Below are 21,436 nucleotides of genomic sequence, written 5' to 3' on the forward strand. Positions count from 1 at the left end.
ATTTTCGAAAATCCTCTTCCCTCCTTCTCACATCCTTCTATTTATGGAGTACCACTCCTTCTAAATGCACAATTCGAACCTTATCTAATTAAAGTTCGAATTCTTCTTCTCCTTCTTCTCTCTATTTCTCTTTTCCTCTGACATTTCAAGGAATCTCTATACTGTGACATAGAGGATTCCACATTTTCTTTTTCTCTTCTCTTTCATATGAGCAGGAGCAGAGACAAAGGCATTCTTGTTGAAGCTGATCCTGAACCCGAAAGGACCCTGAAGAGAAAGCTAAGAGAAGCCAAAGCACAACTCTCTTTAGAGGACCTGACCGAATTCTTCAAGGAAGAAGAACACATGGCAGCCGAAAACAACAACAATGCCAACAATGCAAGGAAGGTGCTGGGTGACTTTACTGCACCTACTCCTGATTTCTATGGGAGAAGCATCTCTATCCCTGCCATTGGAGCAAACAACTTTGAGCTTAAGCCTCAATTAGTTTCTCTAATGCAACAGAATTGCAAGTTCCATGGACTTCCAATGGAAGATCCTCATCAGTTTTTAGCTGAATTCTTGCAAATCTGTGACACAGTCAAGACTAATGGGGTTAACCCTGAGGTCTATAGACTGATGCTATTCCCTTTTGCTGTAAGAGACAGAGCTAGAATATGGTTGGATTCTCAACCTAAAGAAAGCCTGGACTCTTGGGAAAAGCTAGTCAATGCCTTCTTGGCAAAGTTCTTTCCACCACAAAGATGGAGTAAGCTTAGAGTGGAAGTCCAAACCTTCAGACAGAAGGATGGAGAATCCCTCTATGAAGCTTGGGAAAGATACAAACAATTAATCAGAAGATGTCCCTCAGACATGCTTTCTGAATGGAGCATCATAGGTATTTTCTATGATGGTCTCTCTGAACTATCCAAGATGTCCTTGGATAGCTCTGCTGGAGGATCTCTTCATCTGAAGAAGACGCCTGCAGAAGCTCAAGAATTGATTGAAATGGTTGCAAATAACCAATTCATGTACACTTCTGAAAGGAATCCTGTGAACAATGGGACTAGTCAGAAGAAAGGAGTTCTTGAGATTGATACTCTGAATGCCATATTGGCTCAGAACAAGATATTGACTCAACAAGTCAATTTGATTTCTCAAAGTCTGTCTGGAATGCAAAATGCACCAAGCAGTACTAAAGAAGCTTCATCTGAGGAAGAAGCATATGATCCTGAGAACCCTTCAATAGAAGAGGTGAATTACCTAGGAGAACCCTATGGAAACACCTACAATTCTTCATGGAGAAATCACCCAAATCTCTCATGGAAGAATCAAGAGAGACCTCAACAAGGTTTCAATAACAATAATGGTGGAAGAAACAGGTTTAGCAATGGCAAGCCTTTTCCATCATCTTCTCAGCAACAGACAGAGAGTTCTAAGCAGAATACTTCTGACTTAGCAACAATGGTCTCTGATCTAATAAAGACCACTCAAAGTTTCATGAATGAAACAAAGTCCTCCATCAGAAATTTGGAAGGACAAGTGGGTCAGCTGAGCAAGAAAGTTACTGAACTCCCTCCTAGCACTCTCCCAAGTAATATAGAAGAAAATCCAAAAGGAGAGTGCAAAGCCATCAACATGGCCGAATATGGAGAGGAAAGAGAGGAAGAAGACGCCACTGAGAAAGACCTCAGTGGGCGTGCACCACTCTCCTCTGAGTTCCTCAATGAGGAACCTTGGGAATCTGAGGCTCAAAATGAGACCATAGAGATTCCATTGGACTTACTTCTGCCATTCATGAGCTCTGATGAGTATTCTTCCTCTGAAGAGGATGAGTATGTTACTGAAGAGCAAGTTGCTAAATACCTTGGAGCAATCATGAAACTAAGTGACAAGTTATTTGGAAATGAGACTTGGGAGGATGAACCTCCCTTGCTCACCAAAGAACTGGATGACTTGTCTAGGCAGAAACTGCCTCAAAAGAGGCAGGATCCTGGGAAGTTTTCTATACCTTGTACCATAGGCACCATGACCTTCAAGAAGGCCTTGTGTGACTTAGGGTCAAGTGTGAACCTCATGCCCCTCTCTGTAATGGAGAAATTAGGGATCCTTGAGGTGCAAGCTGCAAAGATCTCACTAGAGATGGCAGACAACTCAAGAAAACAAGCCCATGGACTTGTAGAGGATGTTCTGGTTAAAGTTGAAGACCAGTACATTCCTACTGATTTCATAGTCCTAGAGACTAGGAAGTGCATGGATGAATCCATCATCCTTGGCAGACCCTTCCTAGCCACAGCAAAGGCTGTGATTGATGTTGACAGAGGAGAGTTAATCATTCAAGTGAATGAAAAATCCTTGGTGTTTAAGGCCCAAGGATATCCCTCTGTCATCATGGAGAGGAAGCATGAAGAGCTTCTCTCAAAACAGAACCAAGCAGAGCCCCCACAGTCAAACTCTAAGTTTGGTGTTGGGAGGCCACAACCAAACTCTAAGTTTGGTGTTGAACCCCCACATTCAAACTCTAAGTTTGGTGTTGGGAGGTTTCAACACGGTTCTGAGCATTTCTGAGGCCCCATGAGAGCCCTCTGTCAAGCTAATGACATTAAAGGAGCGCTTGTTGGGAGGCAACCCAATGTTTTATAATTAATTATTTTCTTTTGTTATTTTATCTTTTTTGTAGGTTGATGATCATAAGAAGTCACAAAAACAATGAAAAAAGCAAAAACAGAATGAAAAAACAGGAAGAAAAACAGCACACCCTGGAGGAGAAGAAGCTGGCGTTCAAACGCCAGTAATGCTAGCTGTTGGGCGTTTAACGCCCAGTCTGGCACCATTCTGGGCGTTTAACGCCAGAAAGGGGCACCAGACTGGCGTTAAACGCCAGTAAAGGGCAAGAACCTGGCGTTAAACGCCAGGAATGGGCACCAGCCCGGCGTTTAACGCCAGAAATGGCTCAAAACGTGATTTTGAGCAACATTTGGTGCAGGGATGACTTTTCCTTGACACTACAGGATCTGTGGACCCCACAGGACCCCACCATCATTCTCTCTCTTCTTCCCCCATTCACCAATCACCTCAACACCTCTTCCCCAAAAACCCTTCACCTATCAAATCCCATCTTTCTCTTCACCACTCACATCCATCCTTCATAAAACCCCACCAACCTCACCCTTCAAATTCAAACCACTTTCCCTCCCAAACCCACCCATAATGGCCGAACCATTACCCCCCTCTCTCCTATATATACCCTTCTTCAACCCGTCATTTTCCCACAACCTAAACACCCTTTCTTACCCTTCTTGGCCGAACACACCACCTTCCCCCTCTTCCTCATTTCTTCTTCTTCTACTCTCTTCTTTCTTCTTTTGCTCGAGGACGAGCAAACATTTTAAGTTTGGTGTGGTAAAAGCGTTGCTTTTTCATAACCATTTATGGCATCCAAGGCCGGAGAACCCTCTAAAAAGAGGAAAGAGAAGGCAAAAGCTTCCACCTCCGAGTCATGGGAGATGGATAGATTCCTCTCAAGGGTGCATCAAGACCACTTCTATGAAGTTGTGGCCTTGAAGAAGGTGATCTCCGAGGTCCCCTTTTCACTCAAAAAGGGTGAATATCCGGAGATCCGCCATGAGATCCGAAGAAGAGGTTGGGAAGTACTCACCAACCCCATTCAACAAGTCGGAATCTTGATGGTTCAAGAGTTCTATGCCAATGCATGGATCACCAAGAACCATGACCAAAGTGTGAACCCGAATCCAAAGAATTATCTCACTATGGTTCGGGGGAAATACTTGGATTTTAGTCCGGAGAGTGTGAGGGTGGCGTTCAACTTGCCTATGATGCAAGGAGATGAGCATCCTTACACTAGAAGGGTCAACTTTGATCAAAGGTTGGACCAAGTCCTCACAGTCATATGTGAAGAGGGCGCACAATGGAAGCAAGATTCAAGAGGAAAGCCGGTCCAATTGAGAAGGCATGACCTCAAGCCCGTGGCTAGAGGATGGTTAGAGTTCATACAACGCTCAATCATTCCCACTAGCAACCGGTCCGAAGTTACCATAGACCGGGCCATCATGATCCATAGTATCATGATTGGAGAAGAAATAGAGGTTCATGAGGTTATAGCCCAAGAACTCTATAAGGTGGCGGACAAGACCTCCACCTTGGCAAGGTTAGCCTTTCCTCATCTCATTTGTCACCTCTGTTATTCAGTTGGAGTTGACATAGAGGGAGACATTCCCATTGATGAGGACAAGCCCATCACCAAGAAAAGGATGGAGTACACAAGAGATCTCACTCATCATGAGATCCCTGAGATTCCTCAAGGGATGAATTTTCCTCCACAAAACTATTGGGAGCAACTAAACACCTCCCTAGGAGAACTAAGTTCCAATATGGGACAACTAAGGGTGGAGCATCAAGAACACTCCATCATCCTTCATGAAATTAGAGAAGATCAAAGAATCATGAGGGAGGAGCAACAAAGACAAGGAAGAGACATTGAGGAGCTCAAGCACTCCATAGGATCTTCAAGAGCAAGAAAGAGCCGCCATCACTAAGGTGGACCCGTTCTTTGATTTTCTTGTTATTGTTCTTCTGTTTTTCGAATTTTAATGCTTATGTTTATCCATGTTTGTGTCTTGTGATCATTAGTGTCTTAGTGTCTATGCCTTAAAGTTATGAATGTCCTATGAATCCATCACCTTTCTTCAATAAAAACGTGCCTAATTGATAAAAGAAAGAATTGCATGAATTTTGAATTTTATAATAGTTTAATTGTTTTGATGTGGTGGCAATATTTTTGTTCTCTGAATGTATGCTTAAACAGTGCATATGTCTTTTGAATTTGTGGTTCATGAATGTTGGCTCTTGAAAGAATGATGAAAAAGGAGACATGTTACTGAGGATCTGAAAAATCAATAAAATGATTCTTGAAGCAAGAAAAAGCATTTCAAAAAAAAATCGAAAAAAAAAAAGAAAAGAGAAAAAGAAAAGAAATAAAGTTGTGATCCAAGGCAAATAAGAGTGTGCTTAAGAACCCTGGACACCTCTAATTGGGAACTTTAGCAAAGCTGAGTCACAATCTGAAAAGGTTCACCCAATTATGTGTCTGTGGCATGTATGTATCCGGTGGTAATACTGGAAGACAGAGTGCTTTGGGCCACAGCCAAGACTCAATAAATAGCTATGTTCAAGAATCATCATACTTTACTAAGAGAATCATTAACACTATCTGGATTCTAAGTTCCTAAAGAAGCCAATCATTCTGAATTACAAGGGATAGAGTGAGATGCCAAAACTATTCAGAGACAAAAAGTTAAAAGCCCCGCTCATCTAATTAATACTGATCTTCATAGATGTTTTTGGAGTTCATTGCATATTCTCTTCTTTTTTATCTCATTTGATTTTCAGTTGCTTGAGGACAAGCAACAATTTAAGTTTGGTGTTGTGATGAGCGGATAATTTGTATACTTTTTGGCATTGTTTTTAGTATGTTTTTGATATGATATAGTTAGTTTTTAGTATATTTTTATTAGTTTTTAATTAAAATTCACTTTTCTGGACTTTAATATGAGTTTGTGTGTTTTTCTGTGATTTCAGGTATTTTCTGGCTGAAATTGAGGGACCTGAGCAAAAATCTGATTCTGAGACCAAAAAGGACTACAGATGCTGTTGGATTCTGACCTCCCTGCATTCGAAGCGGATTTTCTGGAGCTACAGAAGCCCAATTGGCGCGCTCTCAACGGCGTTGGAAAGTAGACATCCTGGGCTTTCCAGCAATATATAATAGTCCATACTTTGCCCAAGATTTGATGGCCCAAACCGGCGCTCAAAGTCACCTCAAGAAATCCCAGCGTTAAACGCTGGAACTGGCACCCAAATGGGAGTTAAACGCCCAAACTGGCACCAAAGCTGGCGTTTAACTCCAAGAAGAGTCTCTACACGAAATTGCTTCATTGCTCAGCCCAAGCACACACCAAGTGGGCCCGGAAGAGGATTTTTACGTCATTTACTCATTTCTGTACACCCTAGGCTACTAGTTTCTTATAAGTAGGACCTTTTACTATTGTATAGAAATCTTTTGATCACTTTTAGATCTCTAGATCATCTTTGGACATTTTAGTTCTTAGATCGTTGGGAGGCTGGCCATTCGGCCATGCCTAGACCTTACGCTTATGTATTTTCAATGGTGGAGTTTCTACACACCATAGATTAAGGTGTGGAGCTCTGCTGTACCTCGAGTATTAATGCAATTACTATTGTTCTTTCATTCAAATTCCGCTTGTTCTTTATCCAAGATATCACTTGTTCTTCAACATGATGAAGGTGATGATTGACGCCCATCACCATTCTCACCCATGAACAAAGTGATTAACAACCACTCTTGTTCTACAAGCATTCGAGGCTTAGTGAATATCTCTTGGATTCCTGATTGCACGATGCATGGTTGATCGCCTGACAACCGAGTGCTCGCCTGACAAACGAGCCAACCATTCCGTGAGATCAGAGTCTTCGTGGTATAGGCAAGAACTGATGGCAGCATTCAAGAGAATCCGGAAGGTCTAACCTTGTCTGTGGTATTCTGAGTAGGATTCAATGATTGAATGACTGTGACGTGCTTCAAACCTGTAACCTACTGGGCGTTAGTGACAGACGCAAAAGAGTTATTCTATTCCGGTAGGGGAGGGAACCAAACCGGTGATTGGCAGCACTGTGACAGAGTGTGTGCATTAGCTTTCACTGCGCGGATGGGAGGTAGCTGCTGACAACAGTGAAACCCTATACGAGCTTGCCATGGAAAGGAGTAAGAAGGATTGGATGAAGGCAGTAGGAAAGCAGAGAGACGGAAGGGAAGGCATCTTCATGCGCTTATCTGAAGTTCCTACCAATGAATTACATAAGTATCACTATCTTTATCTTCTATGTTATTTTCGTTCATCATCATATACATTTGAGTTTGCCTGACTAAGATTTACAAGATGACCATAGCTTGCTTCAATACTAACAATCTCCGTGGGATCGACCCTTACTCACGTAAGGTTTATTACTTGGACGACCCAGTGCACTTGCTGGTTAGTTGTGCGAAGTTGTGTAATGCCATGGTATTGAGCGCACCAAGTTTTTGGAGCCATTACCAGGGATTATGAGAGTTGTGAAAAAGTATAGTTCACAATTTCGCGCACCATACGCCCAACACACTCGCTGTAAGCAACCTCTGTCTTACAGGAGCACAACACACTCACTGTAAGCAACCTCTGTCTTACAGGAGCACACTAATCTTGATACCTCTGTAAGTAATCTCTGTCTTACAGCAAAGCATTATAGCAAGGTATCCTAGGAAAGCGTTTTCAATGGTCGTACCACCATCTATCTGACTGCCTCTCTGCAGTAGATTCTTACATAATCATTCTCATTATCATCATTCATTAACATTCTCATTATTCATCATCACTTTCACATTCTTATGCAGTACCTCTTTCTTTCTCTGTTCAATCATGCTATATAAACTCTACAGCTTTTACTTTTACAACGTCTTAACTCAAACCATTTCTCTTTATCACATTACTCTTTTCTCTTTGTATTTTTACTTTGCTCTGATTACTCTTTTCTCTGTATCCCTTTATTCTGCTCTGGTTACTCTGTTCTTTGTGTTTTTTTACTCTGCTCTGATTTCTCTACTTAACATATGTATTTAAAGCTTATGTAAATTTCGGTATGAATAGTTAGTCTGTTCCAAGTATGGGTTCATTAAGTCTATACTCAAACAGTTTAACTTTTCATATTATACCTAACCCTAGTCGGAACTCAAGAACTAACTATGTTGCCCTAGTTCGTTCACTAATCTCCGTCTGTTTTTCTGTCATTAAAACTTTACAGACTTTTCTTTGGTTTTTATCTTTTCTTTAACTTTTTATCTTTCTTTTATCTTTGCCTCACTAATATGTTCTTACCACTCCCTAAGTATTTTATGAAGGTAATTATGAGATTCTGTGCTTAAAGTTGTCTTTCTAAAACTTTTACAGAAAACTGCCTTTTCCGCATTATTTTATTATTTTTATTAAAATATTATTTTTAATTAAATATTATTATTTAATATTTTATTATTATTTATTATTTTATCATTAAATTTTCAAAATTATCCTACTTTAACTTTTAACCGTTAAAATTTACTTTTTACCACCCGTAACTTTTAATATTTCTACTTTAACCACCCAAACTTTTAGAAATTACTAAATAACCCCTCAAACACCAAAATAATTACAACCTTGCCCTTTTTAAGATCTAAAAGGTGTTCTTCAATGCTCTTCATCATACTCAAAGTGTTCGTGTCCTTCGTAAATTCTTCAGATTTTTCTCTGTTTTTACCCGTTTTTCAATCTTTTCAGCAACCAAAATTCATAATAAATTCCCAGCCACTAAAACCCCATCTTTTCTACATGGTTTTAACACAAATTGAACTCCAATTTAAGGTCTAGGGTTTCGTTTTTCCAGCAGCTCCAAGAACATAAACTCAAAGCTTGAATTTCATCAAATTTCACTAAATTTTTACCAAAATTTCAACAAGAATTACTCATATAAACAATCAATTTCAAGCACAACCAAACCATATCATAATCACACAACTCAAATACAATCAATCAATGTTAAATTCGTCAAACCCTACCTGGTTTTGCTGCTCCTAATTCGGTTAGACTTTCAAGTGGTCCTTAAGCACTTTTTCCTCCTAAATCACATCAAGAACAACTTTAAATCCAAAAACCCTCAACTGACCAAATCTCTCTCAGCACGTTAGGAAGGGATATCTCACCTTAAACTTGCTGGAAATTAATATTTCTTGGCCCTCAAGTCAAGTTAATCATGATTCTTAAGGAAGAACATCAAGAAAACACATGTTTTGCATGGTTTTCCTTGAAAACCGAATTGAAGAGGGAGGGAGACAGCGAAAAACTGTGACCATAGAGGCTATGGTCATGGTGAAAACCGTGGCCATAAATAGGACTATGGTCACGGTTTTAAGTGGGGTGAGCATAGAAGCTATGATCACGGTAAAAACAGTGATCATAGATAAGGCTATGGTCACGGTTTTAAGGAGAGGTGACCATAGAGTCTATGGTCACGGTTTTAAGGAGGGGTGACCATAGGGGCGATGGTCACGGTTTTTACGCGTGACCATAGATTAATCTATGGTCACAGTGAAAAAATGTGGCCTAAAGTGTCAGAATTTGAAAATTGAAACCGTGACCATAGATAAAAAACAATGACCATAGACCTATGGCAACGAGAGAATAGACCACGGTAAAAAACCATGACCATAGATCCGAAACCGTGACCATAGATCTATGGTCACCCTTTTTACTAGCTATGGTCACGGTTTTTTACCATGGCCAAAGGCCTTTTTTGTAGTGGAAATAGAGAAGGGAAGAAGAGAATGAGGCCAACATATATCCTAGTTCGATTTTCAAGTGCTACGAAACCTACATCCAGTCTCCACCACAATCATGGTGGAATTTTTACTATAATCAACCAGATTACAAACACCAATACTAATGAATTACAACCTAATTCATCTAGTATCTTCCACAAATCTTTCTACCCGAAAACTTAGCTACCCAAGTGTTGTCCCAACTTGAAAAGAGAACCTAACCAGATTCAGAAACACCAAGTGATATCCCAACTTGGCAAAGGAAACCCACAGATTCAATCTTCCACTAAGTGCTATCCCAAATTGGCAAGGGGAACTAAACCTTAGTTCAACAAAACTAAATACACAGAAACATTTCTTTAACTTTTTCATGCATCTCTCTTGCCTCTTCTCTCATGACTTTTTCAACTCACGCTCATAAGCCTTTTTATCAAATATAGAAAGATGACATTGGATAGTCATAACAAAGAAAATCTGATTTGAAGCACAAATTGAAGGAAAAAAATTCAGTTCAAGTGTTTTGAGATGATGCTCTTGTATCACTCTATTTTTCTTGCTTTCAAATGTTAAAGTGAGGCCAGCTTTATAGATGCATATTGATCTTTCAATTCCTTGTACCTTTTTTCTCGTTGAAGCTGTCTCCATTTGCATGTAATGCTTTTTCCATTCTGTTCCATTACCTCTACTGTCTGAAGAGTTGTTGCCTTTTTTAGCATGCACTGCATTTTCATTTTCATGCTATAGCAACTACTGTTCATAGCTCTACGTTTTTGTTTTGCTCTTACAAACTTTGGTAGTGATCTTTTACATTTTTATTTTATTTTGTCCTTGAATCTTTGTTGCTTTCCTAGAGCCACAGCTGTCCCATAATAGCGCCAAATGTCCCTTTTTTCTTTTTCCTCTTTTGTTCCAACAAAAAATATTTAGGAGCCCTCTCTCTTGCCTTGTATATCCTGAACGGTGCTTAATAGGAATATTGGGCTGAAATTTTGGAGTTGTGATATGTAAAGTTGCTGAAATAACATAAAATTAGGCTGAAAAATAAGTAAATGGACCTGCATCGCTTAGCACACATATTAAACAAATTTAGACTTTAACCCAAAGAATGTTTGTTATCATTTATATAAAATCTAAAATCAAACTTAACTCAATAATTTAAATTTTTGATTTATGATTACAACAAAATTTTAAATTTTAGGATTATTTTTACAGCAATTTTGCCATGATAACTATTTTTAAAGTGTTATCGTTTATATTATGGCAGATTACAAAAAATTTATGACATTTTTATTGTTTGTTTTAGTACAAAGTAATTTTAAAATTATTATTTTAAAAATTTTGTTAATTTGTATCCTGAAAATATATATTAAGAGTATAATAATAAAAATTTTAAAATTTTTAATACATTAAATTTATAAAAAAAATAAATTTTCAATAATTTTTAGTCAAATGCTTTTTTATGAGACTTTTAAAATGTGACTTTGGATATAGGTTAGCAAAAACTTTATTTTAATGAGATGGAATTCCATGTTCCTTCAAAAAGAACGGAGCAATCAACTCAATGGATAACTTATCTGTTATACTCGAATCCCGATTTTGAAACACAAAAAGTCAATTTTCACCCATAACACATCATGGGCCAATGGCCATGCCCCGCCCTTTTCCTTGCCCATACTAATCGTAAACAGTGGAAATAATAATAATAATAATAATAATAATAATAATTGAAATGCTGATTTTCATCATGAGTTCATGGCACATGAAATAATATAAAGTTTGATTATCACAATAATAGTGCCATGGACTTTTTGCATTTTATTTAAAAGTAAAATCCCTTTTTGGATATTTTTTTTATTAGACGCATAAATCTTTTTGTAATAACTTTTGTTAAAAAAATATGTGATATAATTTGTATGAGTCTTATGTAAATGATAATCATTTGATTGAGACTGTTTAATTTTAATATAATTATTAAAACGATATACTCTAATAATTAAACAGTTATAATTTTTTTACAATGATCGTATAAACAATAAATAATATCAATTAAATAATTATTATCCATATAAAATAAGTGAAGGCTAGATCATATACAAATTAATTCGTTCATAAATAATTTTTGTCACTTTTTGTCAAAAATTCTTATAGAATGACTCATGTCTCTAACAAAGAAAAATAAAAGACAAATTATTAATTATTAAAGTGTAAATAGTCTAAACTAAAAGAAAATAAAAACTGAAAATAAAAAATCTCTCGTCTAGATAAAATAAAAAAAATATCTAATCTACACCTCCAATAATTCATTTTTGCATAGATTATTTGCTCAACAAACATATTTAAAAACATATTGTGGAGTAAAAGCTACCAAATAATATTATATTTCTCTCAAACAAATCTCCATTTTTCAATTCCTATCAAGCAGTTCCTAAAGCCATTGACCTTTTCTTGAATCTGAATTCAAGTTCACAAGAAATTAAGAAATAAGAATAATGAGACACCAGCAACAACTGGAAGCTGAAGAAGATTACCAATCAAGGGTTCTATACGAGCTATGTTCCATGATCCATCGCACTCTCAAGTTCCCGTATCATCCATATCCATTTCCTTCTTCTTCCTCGTCCTCCTCTTCCTCCTCGAGCCAGCCATGGTGGACAATGTTGTCGTGGGCCGCCGTGAGTTCCTCGCAGAATTCTCCGGCGGCTTTCGCATCCATGTTTCTGGGCATATCACTTACACTGATGCTATTCGGGTCGGCCACATTCCTAGTAGGGTTCATCATGTTACCATGGGTTACTCTCTTGGTTGTCATTTTCTGTGTAGCCTCATTGGTTTCCAACTTATCCAAGCTCTTGAATCGTCTCATTCTTGGATCCACTACTTTCCACAATAACGACTTCACATGTAAGTCACTTTTTTCATTACTAATTTTTTTTTAAGTAAATTTAAAGCTTTCGTCGTTTAATCAAAATTAAATCGAATATAATCAAATAATATATTTTTATATAAAATATATACCAATAAAAATAAGATCAGACCAGTTCAATTGATTTACCGATTTTATTGAGTCTTTGAGAAAGGATTAATAAAGGTGAGTTTAATTTTAACTCTAAAAACTAGTTTATAGGGTAAAAAATACTTTACACTTGTAAATTCTTTAAAAAATTTATTTTAAGAGATGTGAGACTTGTAATATATCTCTTTTACGCTTATAAATGATCATCTGGAGCGTGAACATTTTGACATAAATAGTTAACAACATTGGATCAGATAGATTTTGGTGTTATACTATAAAATTACTTTTTTTAAAAAATTAAATTGATAGAAGAGAATAGTTATATTTATAATTTTAAAAATAAATAACTAATGGTGTTATGCACTTTTGCACTTATTTAATTTATTTTATTTTTTACACGATGGTATTTTTAATTTTGCTTTATTAATTGTAGTATATCTTATATAGTTCTAACATTATTATTTATTGTAGACAGATGAGGCCAGGAAATTTTTAAAGCTCTAGGAGGGAAGAAGAATTCGCCTAGAATTTTTGAGGTTAGATTGGAGATTACAATACATAGTTATCTACCATTTTGAAAAGTAATTAATGAAGCTGGTAACATTGCTGATGAGTTTGATCATGACTTTGCATGAAATAGAATAATAAACTATCAGATATGTTCCCGTGGCATGAATTATAGGTATGTTTTGTGAGTGAAGGCTTTCGCATTGAAAGAAATCACAAACAAATGACATCTATATCTATTTGTAAGTTCATTATAATAATTGACAAGTTGGTTTGAATATATATTTACCATAATGATAAGTTGAAGAAACGGTTAAATTCTTCTTTATCCGAAAAATATATTTTTTCAATTTTTTATTTGTCTCATTTAAAAAATATATAATAAAAAATCATAGATTATAAAGAAATTAAGAGAATCCGTTTCATCTTTATCCATATATTATTAAAAGGGAAGTAGGTGTGATGATAAATATTGATAAATGGGTTTGTACATTCTGATGCGAGGTGTGGAAGTTTCTGTCTTTATCTGTTAGCAGAGAACAGAGATAATGCACGAACTAGTGATGGGCGTGTGGGTGTGGATTACTGGTTTTGAATTGTGGCTGGCTACAACAATACATGCACTTGCAATTTTGATGCTAGGTGTTGCGATTATGGGCAGCGCATCGTTTACGATGGACATAGTAGAATTTTCTGGATTTTTAATTCGAATGTATGTCTGTATACATATATTATATTATATATAAGTTGATGGAATAAAATAATTAAAATTTATAAATAAAAATTAAATTAAATTAAATTAAATAATTTAGACCATAATAAAAATAATATAATTAAATTATCAAAATTATAATTTTTTTAGTTTATAGAAAAATTTATAATACATTCTTATATAATAAAAATTACATTCATACAAAAAGATTATATATATGATTAGAGATAGAATAGATCAGATTTTATTCTTAACAAATTATGTCTATAATGTATTTAACTGGGTTGAATTTGATATGTAATTTATTATAGACTTTATTTTAAATACTAAGCCTAATTTATTATTGAATATGGTTTAGTCTAAAGCTTGATAAAATTCTGATATAAATAATTTTTTATCAAAATAAAAAATAAAAAATATTTTAAAAAATATTTATATGTGATATATTAAATTAATCTTTATAATAATATTTAAATTTTTAAAATATTTAAAATATAAAAAAATATTTATAATAAAGTATAATAAATTTAAAAATTTTTAATAATTATTTTAATTATAAAAAATTATTTTTGTATTTATTTATATTTTAACATACTCAAAAAGACCTAACAAGTTTATTAAACTATTTTATAAGTTTGGACCTGATTTATTTAAAATTAAGCATTTAAATTAGTTTAGATCTGGAATTTTATATCAGGCTACACCAGACCAAATGCAAGTCAGTTACAAACTATCTGGCCTATTTTTACCTATACATACGATTGGGTTCTATTCTGGTTCAAAATTTAAATACAAAGAAAAAGAAAAAATATTGATGTTCTCATTCTCAAAACACCATTTTAAAGACTTCAAATCGTCCCCTTTATATCTATAAAAACTATAGTATGTTTTTATCGTTATATGTGATATGTAATGGTCATATACGAGAATCAATGTTCCATCTCATCAATGAATGTGACTAACGAGAGTTAATTTTAAGAATTAATTTATGCATTAGATTCTTTTAAAAGCTAAAGTATTCAATCTAAAACTTTTTAAGAATTGATATGACTGACTATCAAGAGTTAACTTTTGATTATAAATGTGAAAACGTGATTTTTATTTAAGTGATTAATTAGTATGTGATTTTTTCGTGTTTATATCTGTAACATAATTGATGGTTACACTAGAGAAAATGGTTCAACATAATTGATTTTTTGTGCTTCTCATGTTAATTTCTTGTTTTGGTTTTATTTGTTAGTAATTTTTTTTAGGTGCACAAATAACACGATGTTATAATTAAATAAGAATCTGTATGACACAATAACAAAATCACAGGATATTGTATGTGAGTTGAATATATCAGGTAACTTGTAATTAATCACAAAAAAGAAGAAGAAAAGTGCTCTAAGAAGCAAGATATTGGCCATATTAGCAACCTTTTTCATGTGTGTATATATATATAACCAAAGACACAAATTAAGAAACAGAAAAAAAAGTTCATGTCCAAGTAAAGTGACTATGGTGAATGCTTCATCCGCTACCAATGTGAACATTAATGGCAATGAGGAAAATAACCATGAATCCAAAGAAGAGAAGAGAGTGGACAAATATGGAGATGCCACTGGTTTGAAAGTTGAGAAACTCCACCACACGTCCTTTGCCCGGAAGCTGGAACAGTAAACCTGGCGAGAACACCACGAACAGGACTAAACCAATAATTACAGGAGCCCAATCTGCCATTTAATTTGTGTGCTCTTAACGTCTCTCTTTTGCTAAAGGAAGAAGAAAGAGTTGAACATAGAAATTACATTAAGCAATCAAGGAGGAGGATTTAATAGCAAAATGAGTGGCGATAATAGATGTGGGATAAGACATCATAAAGTTCAAGGAGGGAGAGTTAGTAAGTAAGACGTTAAAAATAAAAATTGAAGATGGGACAAATGGAACGGTTTATGATCGGTGTAGTCATTGGATGCAATGATTCCTTGGACGGCTACTACTAAAGGTGAAAACCCTCAAAAATTCAGGTGCAGTCAACTTCAGGTGAAGTTGATAGTTGAGAGACATTAGATAAAAATTTAATCAAATAAATCAAATCATTTAACGACTCTCAACTATCAACTTCATGTGAAGTCGAATGCACCTGAATTTCCACTTATTTTCATATGAAATTGTTAGTCAAAAATTATTAGATAATTTGATATATTTAACTAAATTATTATCTAATAATTTTTAACTAGCAACTTTATATAAATATAACTATACATGAGTTTCTACTAAATAGTAAATATAATAACCTAGACTTAGATCGATATTGCTAAAAAAAACAGTATAATTAGATTTTTTAAATAGTATCATTTATTAAGTTTTTAGAGGAGAGAGAAAATAAAAAATAAATATATTTTTTAAATTTTTTGAATAAATAAAATGTGAAAATGAATATTTAAATTATTAAATAATAATAAATTCTTAAGTCACCAAAAAAATAATAATAAATTCTTAAAAAAACTCACCAAAGATTAAAGGACAAGTAACATTTTTAAAAAGATAATACTTCAAGATGGAAAATTGTCTTGAGAACTACTTTTAGTGGCGCATTGAGATTAAAACGCAACAAAAAAGAATTGCACAATCAAACTCGCCGGTAAAGTTCTAATAGAAGTGATAGCTGAATATTAGAAAGTCAACGTATATTTTTGTATATTTATATTAATTATAATTAATTATTAAAATAATTAATCTTAGTTTAATTATTTTATTGGATCGTATAATTTTATTATATTTTTTATATAAAAATTTTAAGTTAAATACTTTAATTTTAAAATAAAATTATTAAATTAATTCTAATTTTTTATTTTATTTGACAAATTCATCTCATTAAAATATATTAAAATAATTTAACCAAATGAATCTTTATCATACATGAAAATTTTTACTAATTTTTAAAATTTTTATAATAATCTCTTATATAATATAACATAATATTTGTTCAATACGTGAATGATCATGCATTGACCAATTTTTAATAATGACCCACGAAATAATTTTTAAGAAAATTACTTATAGTTTTTTATGATATTTTTTAATTTAACAAGTCAAAGTTTTAAAAACGGACACTTATTTAAATAAATTAATAAACTAACTATTACATTACCCCAAATTGACTATTCTTAAGAAAATTATGATAGAAAAAATTGAAAGTAATGCAAGCTCAAGTGCTAAAAACTAAAAAGCCTTTCAAGCTTTTTATTTTTGGTGGAAAATGGAGCTAGAAGCCCAACACCCTTGAAATCTTGAAAGACCATAAGAAAAAGGAAACCCAACTCGCTTCAGAAGGAAAATTGGGGTCCATGTTAGTTGCCTGCTTCGGAAGCAATATTGGACCTTCCCATCCTGTTTTAAAGTGACGTTGCTTCTGATCAAAACAATGTGACGTTGCTTCTTGACTTTGGACCAAAACAGACTCTTCATTTCAACAAAGAACATGACCCCATAGAACCAAAAAAATGAAGGCTGTGGCCTATGTGTTGGGTTCACTTTTTATGGGTAAGGCTTTATAAATACCGAAAACCATTCTTTAAACATCTGGGGTAACCCGTCCAAAAAAAAAACATCTGGGGTACATCATGTCCAAAATTAAAAATAAAAAATAAAAACATCTGGAGTACATGGATAGTTTCAAAATTTTTAAAATTTCTTTTAATCTTTAAAAATAATTCTCAAATATGAGTAAATGTTGTCCTCTCCTAATTAACATGATCTAGATCACTAATATAAAAATTTCTTCACTATTTTTTTCAACAGAAGAGATAATTCATGTAAAACATAATAATTGATTTTTCATTGATTTAGAATTATTCGATAAATTAATTTGACTAACTTAGAAATTAAAATTTTCTACATTTAAAGTGATAATTGATAATTGAACTCTCGATACTTAGTTAACAAGTACTCAAGCATTGCTTCTTGTTTTTTATTTCTCATCTTGTTCTTGGCATTTAAATTAATGGGTCCAATTATGTTGAGAGTCCAATGTAAAAGTATGCAAGAAGCACAGTAGCTCTCGTCAAACTCCATAAAGAGTTCTAAAGAGGAGTAGAAAGAAATGGAATTAGAAGAGAAGATGGAAGAATCGAAAACGAAGAAGAGCTGAGAATGTGAAAGAGAATGAAATTGATTGAGAATTGAGTGAGAACACTAGCAGAATCTGCTTCTCAGTCAGTTACAGAGCTACTATATTATATACATCACTAAACTAAGTCATCCCTAACTAACTTATGAATTTGCGAAAAATATCTAAAAACCAACTACTTCGCCGTTAGCAACCTCTAACTATTTAACTTACAATGCAAGTTGATCATTACTAACCAACTAACATTAACCTATTAGACCGAACCAATCAATTCACATCCAACAAAAAATGTAGAAGCCTAAAAAGGTGGCTCAATTACACTACTCTGAATAACGAAAAAGATGATATCAATAAAAGATGGCATGAGCATTGCGGAAGATGGTTTGCTTAAAGGATCAAAGAAGACATCCATGGCTGTTACATGGACTAGCCAAGATTCACTACATACCAATTAGCGTGCTCTGAACAACCTTAGAAACATTCGATGACATGACAATGATCCTTGGCCAATCTCATATCTCAACAACTTTTTGAAGCAATATTCAAACCATTGCAACCCAACTTTTCACATACCGCTACGAGGAATGCTAGGGCCAGCATTTTGTTAAATTCTGGTCAGTATTTAACTATCAAAAGAAAATTGAATGATTCTATATCATTTGATGTAATCTCACACCATTAAAAACACCATTGATGAATAGTTAAAAACCACAAAATGTACTAATCCCCTAGACCTTCTCTATCAGTATCATGCCCTTGCAAAATGTTCTAAAATAAATACGTTAATAAATTATGTTAGAAATATAATCATTCATATGGTCTAGATTAAACTTTTGAGATGAGTAATTTCATGACATAATATTAAAAATCTATGTTCAAAAGGTTAAGATCCATCCATGGGGAGCCAAAAGTAAAAAAAAAAACATCATAAGACAAATAAAAAGAAAAAATAAAAGAAAAATATCATAAGACAAATAAAAAAATAAGGCCTACGTAAAAATCAAATAAATTTAAAAAAGACTCTTATTTAAGAGAGAGTGTCACAGATATAATCATTCATATTGATAAGTGAATTTATAATAGAGCAATGCTAGGGGGCCAGCAATTTTTGTAATTGTTAGCCATCAACTAGCCATCAATGATGATTTGATGGTGTGAGATTGATATGAGATTTCATCCAATGGCTCACATTCCCCTACTGGTTACATGCTGGCCAAAATTCAATAAAACTGCTGGCCCCCTAGACTTTTCCTTTATAATAAATAGAAAAAGTAAAATTTTAAATTTTTTTAATTAAGATAGTTAAACTCACATGTAACTAAAGTTATAAATTCAATAGTAATAAATTACCATCATTACTTAAAAAATTTCTTCACTTCAAAGAAATTAAATTTCAAATTAAGTATTGTTCTAACTTTTGTTTTTGATCAACAATGACTATTAATTTTGGAAACTTCAATCAAATCACTATTCCTGCATGTGTATCTTCCATCCGGTCCCATGAACATATAATTTTGGTTTCTTTCATATGGGACCGGGAAAAAGAAAAAGGAGAGAAAGAATTATATGAAACCTGGCTTTGCAAGTATGCTGTATGTCCACTTAAATTAATAATAATATACAATAAATAGATATAGACCTTGTCCTCCTTTACATTTTCAGTGCAAAATTCTTTAAGCATCATATATGGACACAAGCTTCAATTCTATATAATTTAAAGTTAATCATGTCAATCAGAGAACGATTGAACAAAAATATTATATGTCCATTATTTTCTAAGTTCAGAAATGCTTTCTCTTTTCAAGCTTTGAACAACTAAATTAAGGAACCTACCAGAGTGTCTCATGCCAAAGCTCCATCTTTTCACACACGCGTTTCTTTTTTCCTTTTTCCAAATTTCAATAGTTTAATGAATAAGATAGACGCACTTTGATCAATCCATAAAGCAATCGGAAAAAAAAAAAGGAACGTCCAGGTTAACAATTATTAGAAGCTTATGATAATTAACTTAAAATTAGTTAAAGCAGTAGATATTTTGAGAATAATAATAACAATAGTAATAATTTTTAACCGATTCTTATAGAATTTTAGTTAGGCCACGTTGAATTAGTCGAATTTTTAGTAATAAGTTTTAGATATATGCAATTCCAACACACCAAAAAAATGTTTATTATAATAAAAAAAGGAAAAAAAAAGAAAAAAAAAAGCAGGTCCTTTTGCTGGCACACAAAAAGCACACACCTCACTGGGCACTATCATTCACATACCTTTCTTGCTAAACAAACCTTTGTCTTTTTATCACTCAAGTTTAGCATCATATCTTCTCCTTAACCACCAAGAAATTCATGCTCCTTATTAAGAAACTTGAGCCACATGGTCCACAGAATTGACAGAGTCCCATTCTCAAGCATATTCAACATATTAGTAGTAGAAGAGAGAGTGATACACTGAAGTAGTGGAACAGAGGAGGCAGAGTAGACAAAGATGAGTGCCGATTGGGGACCGGTGATCGTCGCGGTGGGACTGTTCATCCTCCTATCTCCAGGGCTGCTCTTCCAGTTCCCATCAAGGTTTAGGGTTGTTGAGTTTGGAAACATGAGCACTAGTGGAATTTCCATTTTAGTTCATGCAATCATTTTCTTTTGTATACTTACCATCTTGGTTATTGCTGTAGGCGTTCACATACACATTAATTGATACAAATCAATCCCAAGTTTCATAGAATTTGACAATCTCTCCCATAATTATGTTTTTTATTTCACCTTTTGAACTTTCTTCTTCTTTATTTCTTCTGTACTGTGTACCAGTGCTGATGATGATCAATTGTTCAAATTAAAAAAAGGGGATATAACTATAGGAATTATATATATTATACCTTTTGTTATTGCGTGATTTAATTTCTTTTATTTTAGCAATCCTTATTTTGTATATAGCCTAATAACAGGCTGGTCTTCAATTGGACCTAACTAAGGTAACTAGGTCTGATCCACTTTCATATATCAACTTGTCAAACTCTTAGCAATGGTTGTCCAAAAAATCTCGTGATTTCGCACAGTTGGAAGATTTGTAGGTCTCTCATAAAGCTGTACCAAGATATAGAACTTTTTTAAGTGTGGTGAGTGTGTGTAGTGTAAGATGAAATAAAAAAAAAATTTCTCGTATTTATAGTTGCATAAAATTCTTTTATAACTTTAGAGAAACTTTACCTATAATGTGGAGAGTTTAATCTTAAAGTTAGCAAAATTCTAACCTTATTATAATTATTATTATTTTGGTCATATGGATTGGAGAATCTTTAATCCTAAATATTCATCACAAACTCAAACACCTATCCAGCCACACACAATTATCCGGGTTCTTATGCACTGCATGGGTTAAATTTATGTTTGGAACCCGAATGCAACTTCATGAAGGCCAACGAATCTAGCATTTGTGCCAAGCCTCATCTACAATCTTATTATTACTTAAACTCAAAATCGGATGAATAATTCTAAACAAGGAAATTTCTATTCAATTTATTAAACGATTCCCGTGAAAACTGGTTCAACTTTTGTGAATATTGAATAGATTTCTCTTGTTGTATGAGCTGGGTCAAAGTTTCAGGAGCTGAACCATTTAGTAAGCGAATAGAAGAAGAGAGGAATGAGAGGATTCAATAGAGTTGTGGAATTTCTGATTACAACTACGAAA

The 21,436-nt window shown here is 33.9% G+C and overlaps 3 protein-coding genes and 1 non-coding gene across 6 annotated transcripts; 2 read left to right on the top strand and 2 right to left on the bottom strand.

The window, feature by feature from the left end:
- Positions 1 to 750: 750 nt before the first annotated feature.
- On the bottom strand, positions 751 to 858 carry LOC130938430 (small nucleolar RNA R71). The gene has a single exon (XR_009069596.1). It is a non-coding gene; the product is annotated as a small nucleolar RNA R71 (small nucleolar RNA).
- Positions 859 to 11,781: 10,923 nt separating this feature from the next.
- LOC130932463 (uncharacterized) lies at positions 11,782 to 13,673 on the top strand. 3 transcript variants are annotated; one of them, XR_009067460.1, is made up of 3 exons: positions 11,782 to 12,301; positions 12,885 to 12,949; positions 13,457 to 13,673. XR_009067460.1 is itself a non-coding variant. In XM_057861795.1 (2 exons), exons 1-2 carry the CDS (start codon positions 11,890 to 11,892, stop codon positions 12,890 to 12,892), a joined length of 420 nt encoding a protein of 139 aa, XP_057717778.1. In that variant the 5' UTR covers positions 11,782 to 11,889; the 3' UTR covers positions 12,893 to 13,611. The 3 variants fall into 3 exon arrangements, 2 of the variants coding, with proteins under 2 accessions (XP_057717778.1, XP_057717777.1); XM_057861795.1 differs by having other exon boundaries at positions 12,885 to 13,611; XM_057861794.1 differs by having other exon boundaries at positions 12,889 to 13,611.
- Positions 13,674 to 14,965: 1,292 nt separating this feature from the next.
- On the bottom strand, positions 14,966 to 15,399 carry LOC130936848 (uncharacterized). Its single transcript, XM_057867009.1, has one exon. The coding sequence runs from the start codon at positions 15,352 to 15,354 to the stop codon at positions 15,145 to 15,147; it is 210 nt and encodes a 69-aa protein (XP_057722992.1). The 5' UTR covers positions 15,355 to 15,399; the 3' UTR covers positions 14,966 to 15,144.
- Positions 15,400 to 20,032: 4,633 nt separating this feature from the next.
- On the top strand, positions 20,033 to 20,470 carry LOC130936308 (uncharacterized). Its single transcript, XM_057866357.1, has one exon. It carries the CDS (start codon positions 20,231 to 20,233, stop codon positions 20,441 to 20,443), a length of 213 nt encoding a protein of 70 aa, XP_057722340.1. The 5' UTR covers positions 20,033 to 20,230; the 3' UTR covers positions 20,444 to 20,470.
- The last annotated feature ends 966 nt before the right edge of the window (positions 20,471 to 21,436 follow it).

Source organism: Arachis stenosperma, chromosome 6 (assembly GCF_014773155.1).
Source record: "Arachis stenosperma cultivar V10309 chromosome 6, arast.V10309.gnm1.PFL2, whole genome shotgun sequence".
Classification (NCBI taxonomy): domain Eukaryota; kingdom Viridiplantae; phylum Streptophyta; class Magnoliopsida; order Fabales; family Fabaceae; genus Arachis; species Arachis stenosperma.

Coding starts and splice junctions, on each gene's coding strand:
- LOC130936848 (XM_057867009.1), bottom strand. CDS start 15,354: ATGGCAGATTGGGCTCCTGTAATTATTGGTTTAGTCCTGTTCGTGGTG.
- LOC130932463 (XM_057861794.1), top strand. CDS start 11,890: ATGAGACACCAGCAACAACTGGAAGCTGAAGAAGATTACCAATCAAGG. Junction 12,302..12,888: donor CCACAATAACGACTTCACAT/GTAAGTCACTTT, acceptor TATTGTAGACAG/ATGAGGCCAGGAAATTTTTA.
- LOC130936308 (XM_057866357.1), top strand. CDS start 20,231: ATGAGTGCCGATTGGGGACCGGTGATCGTCGCGGTGGGACTGTTCATC.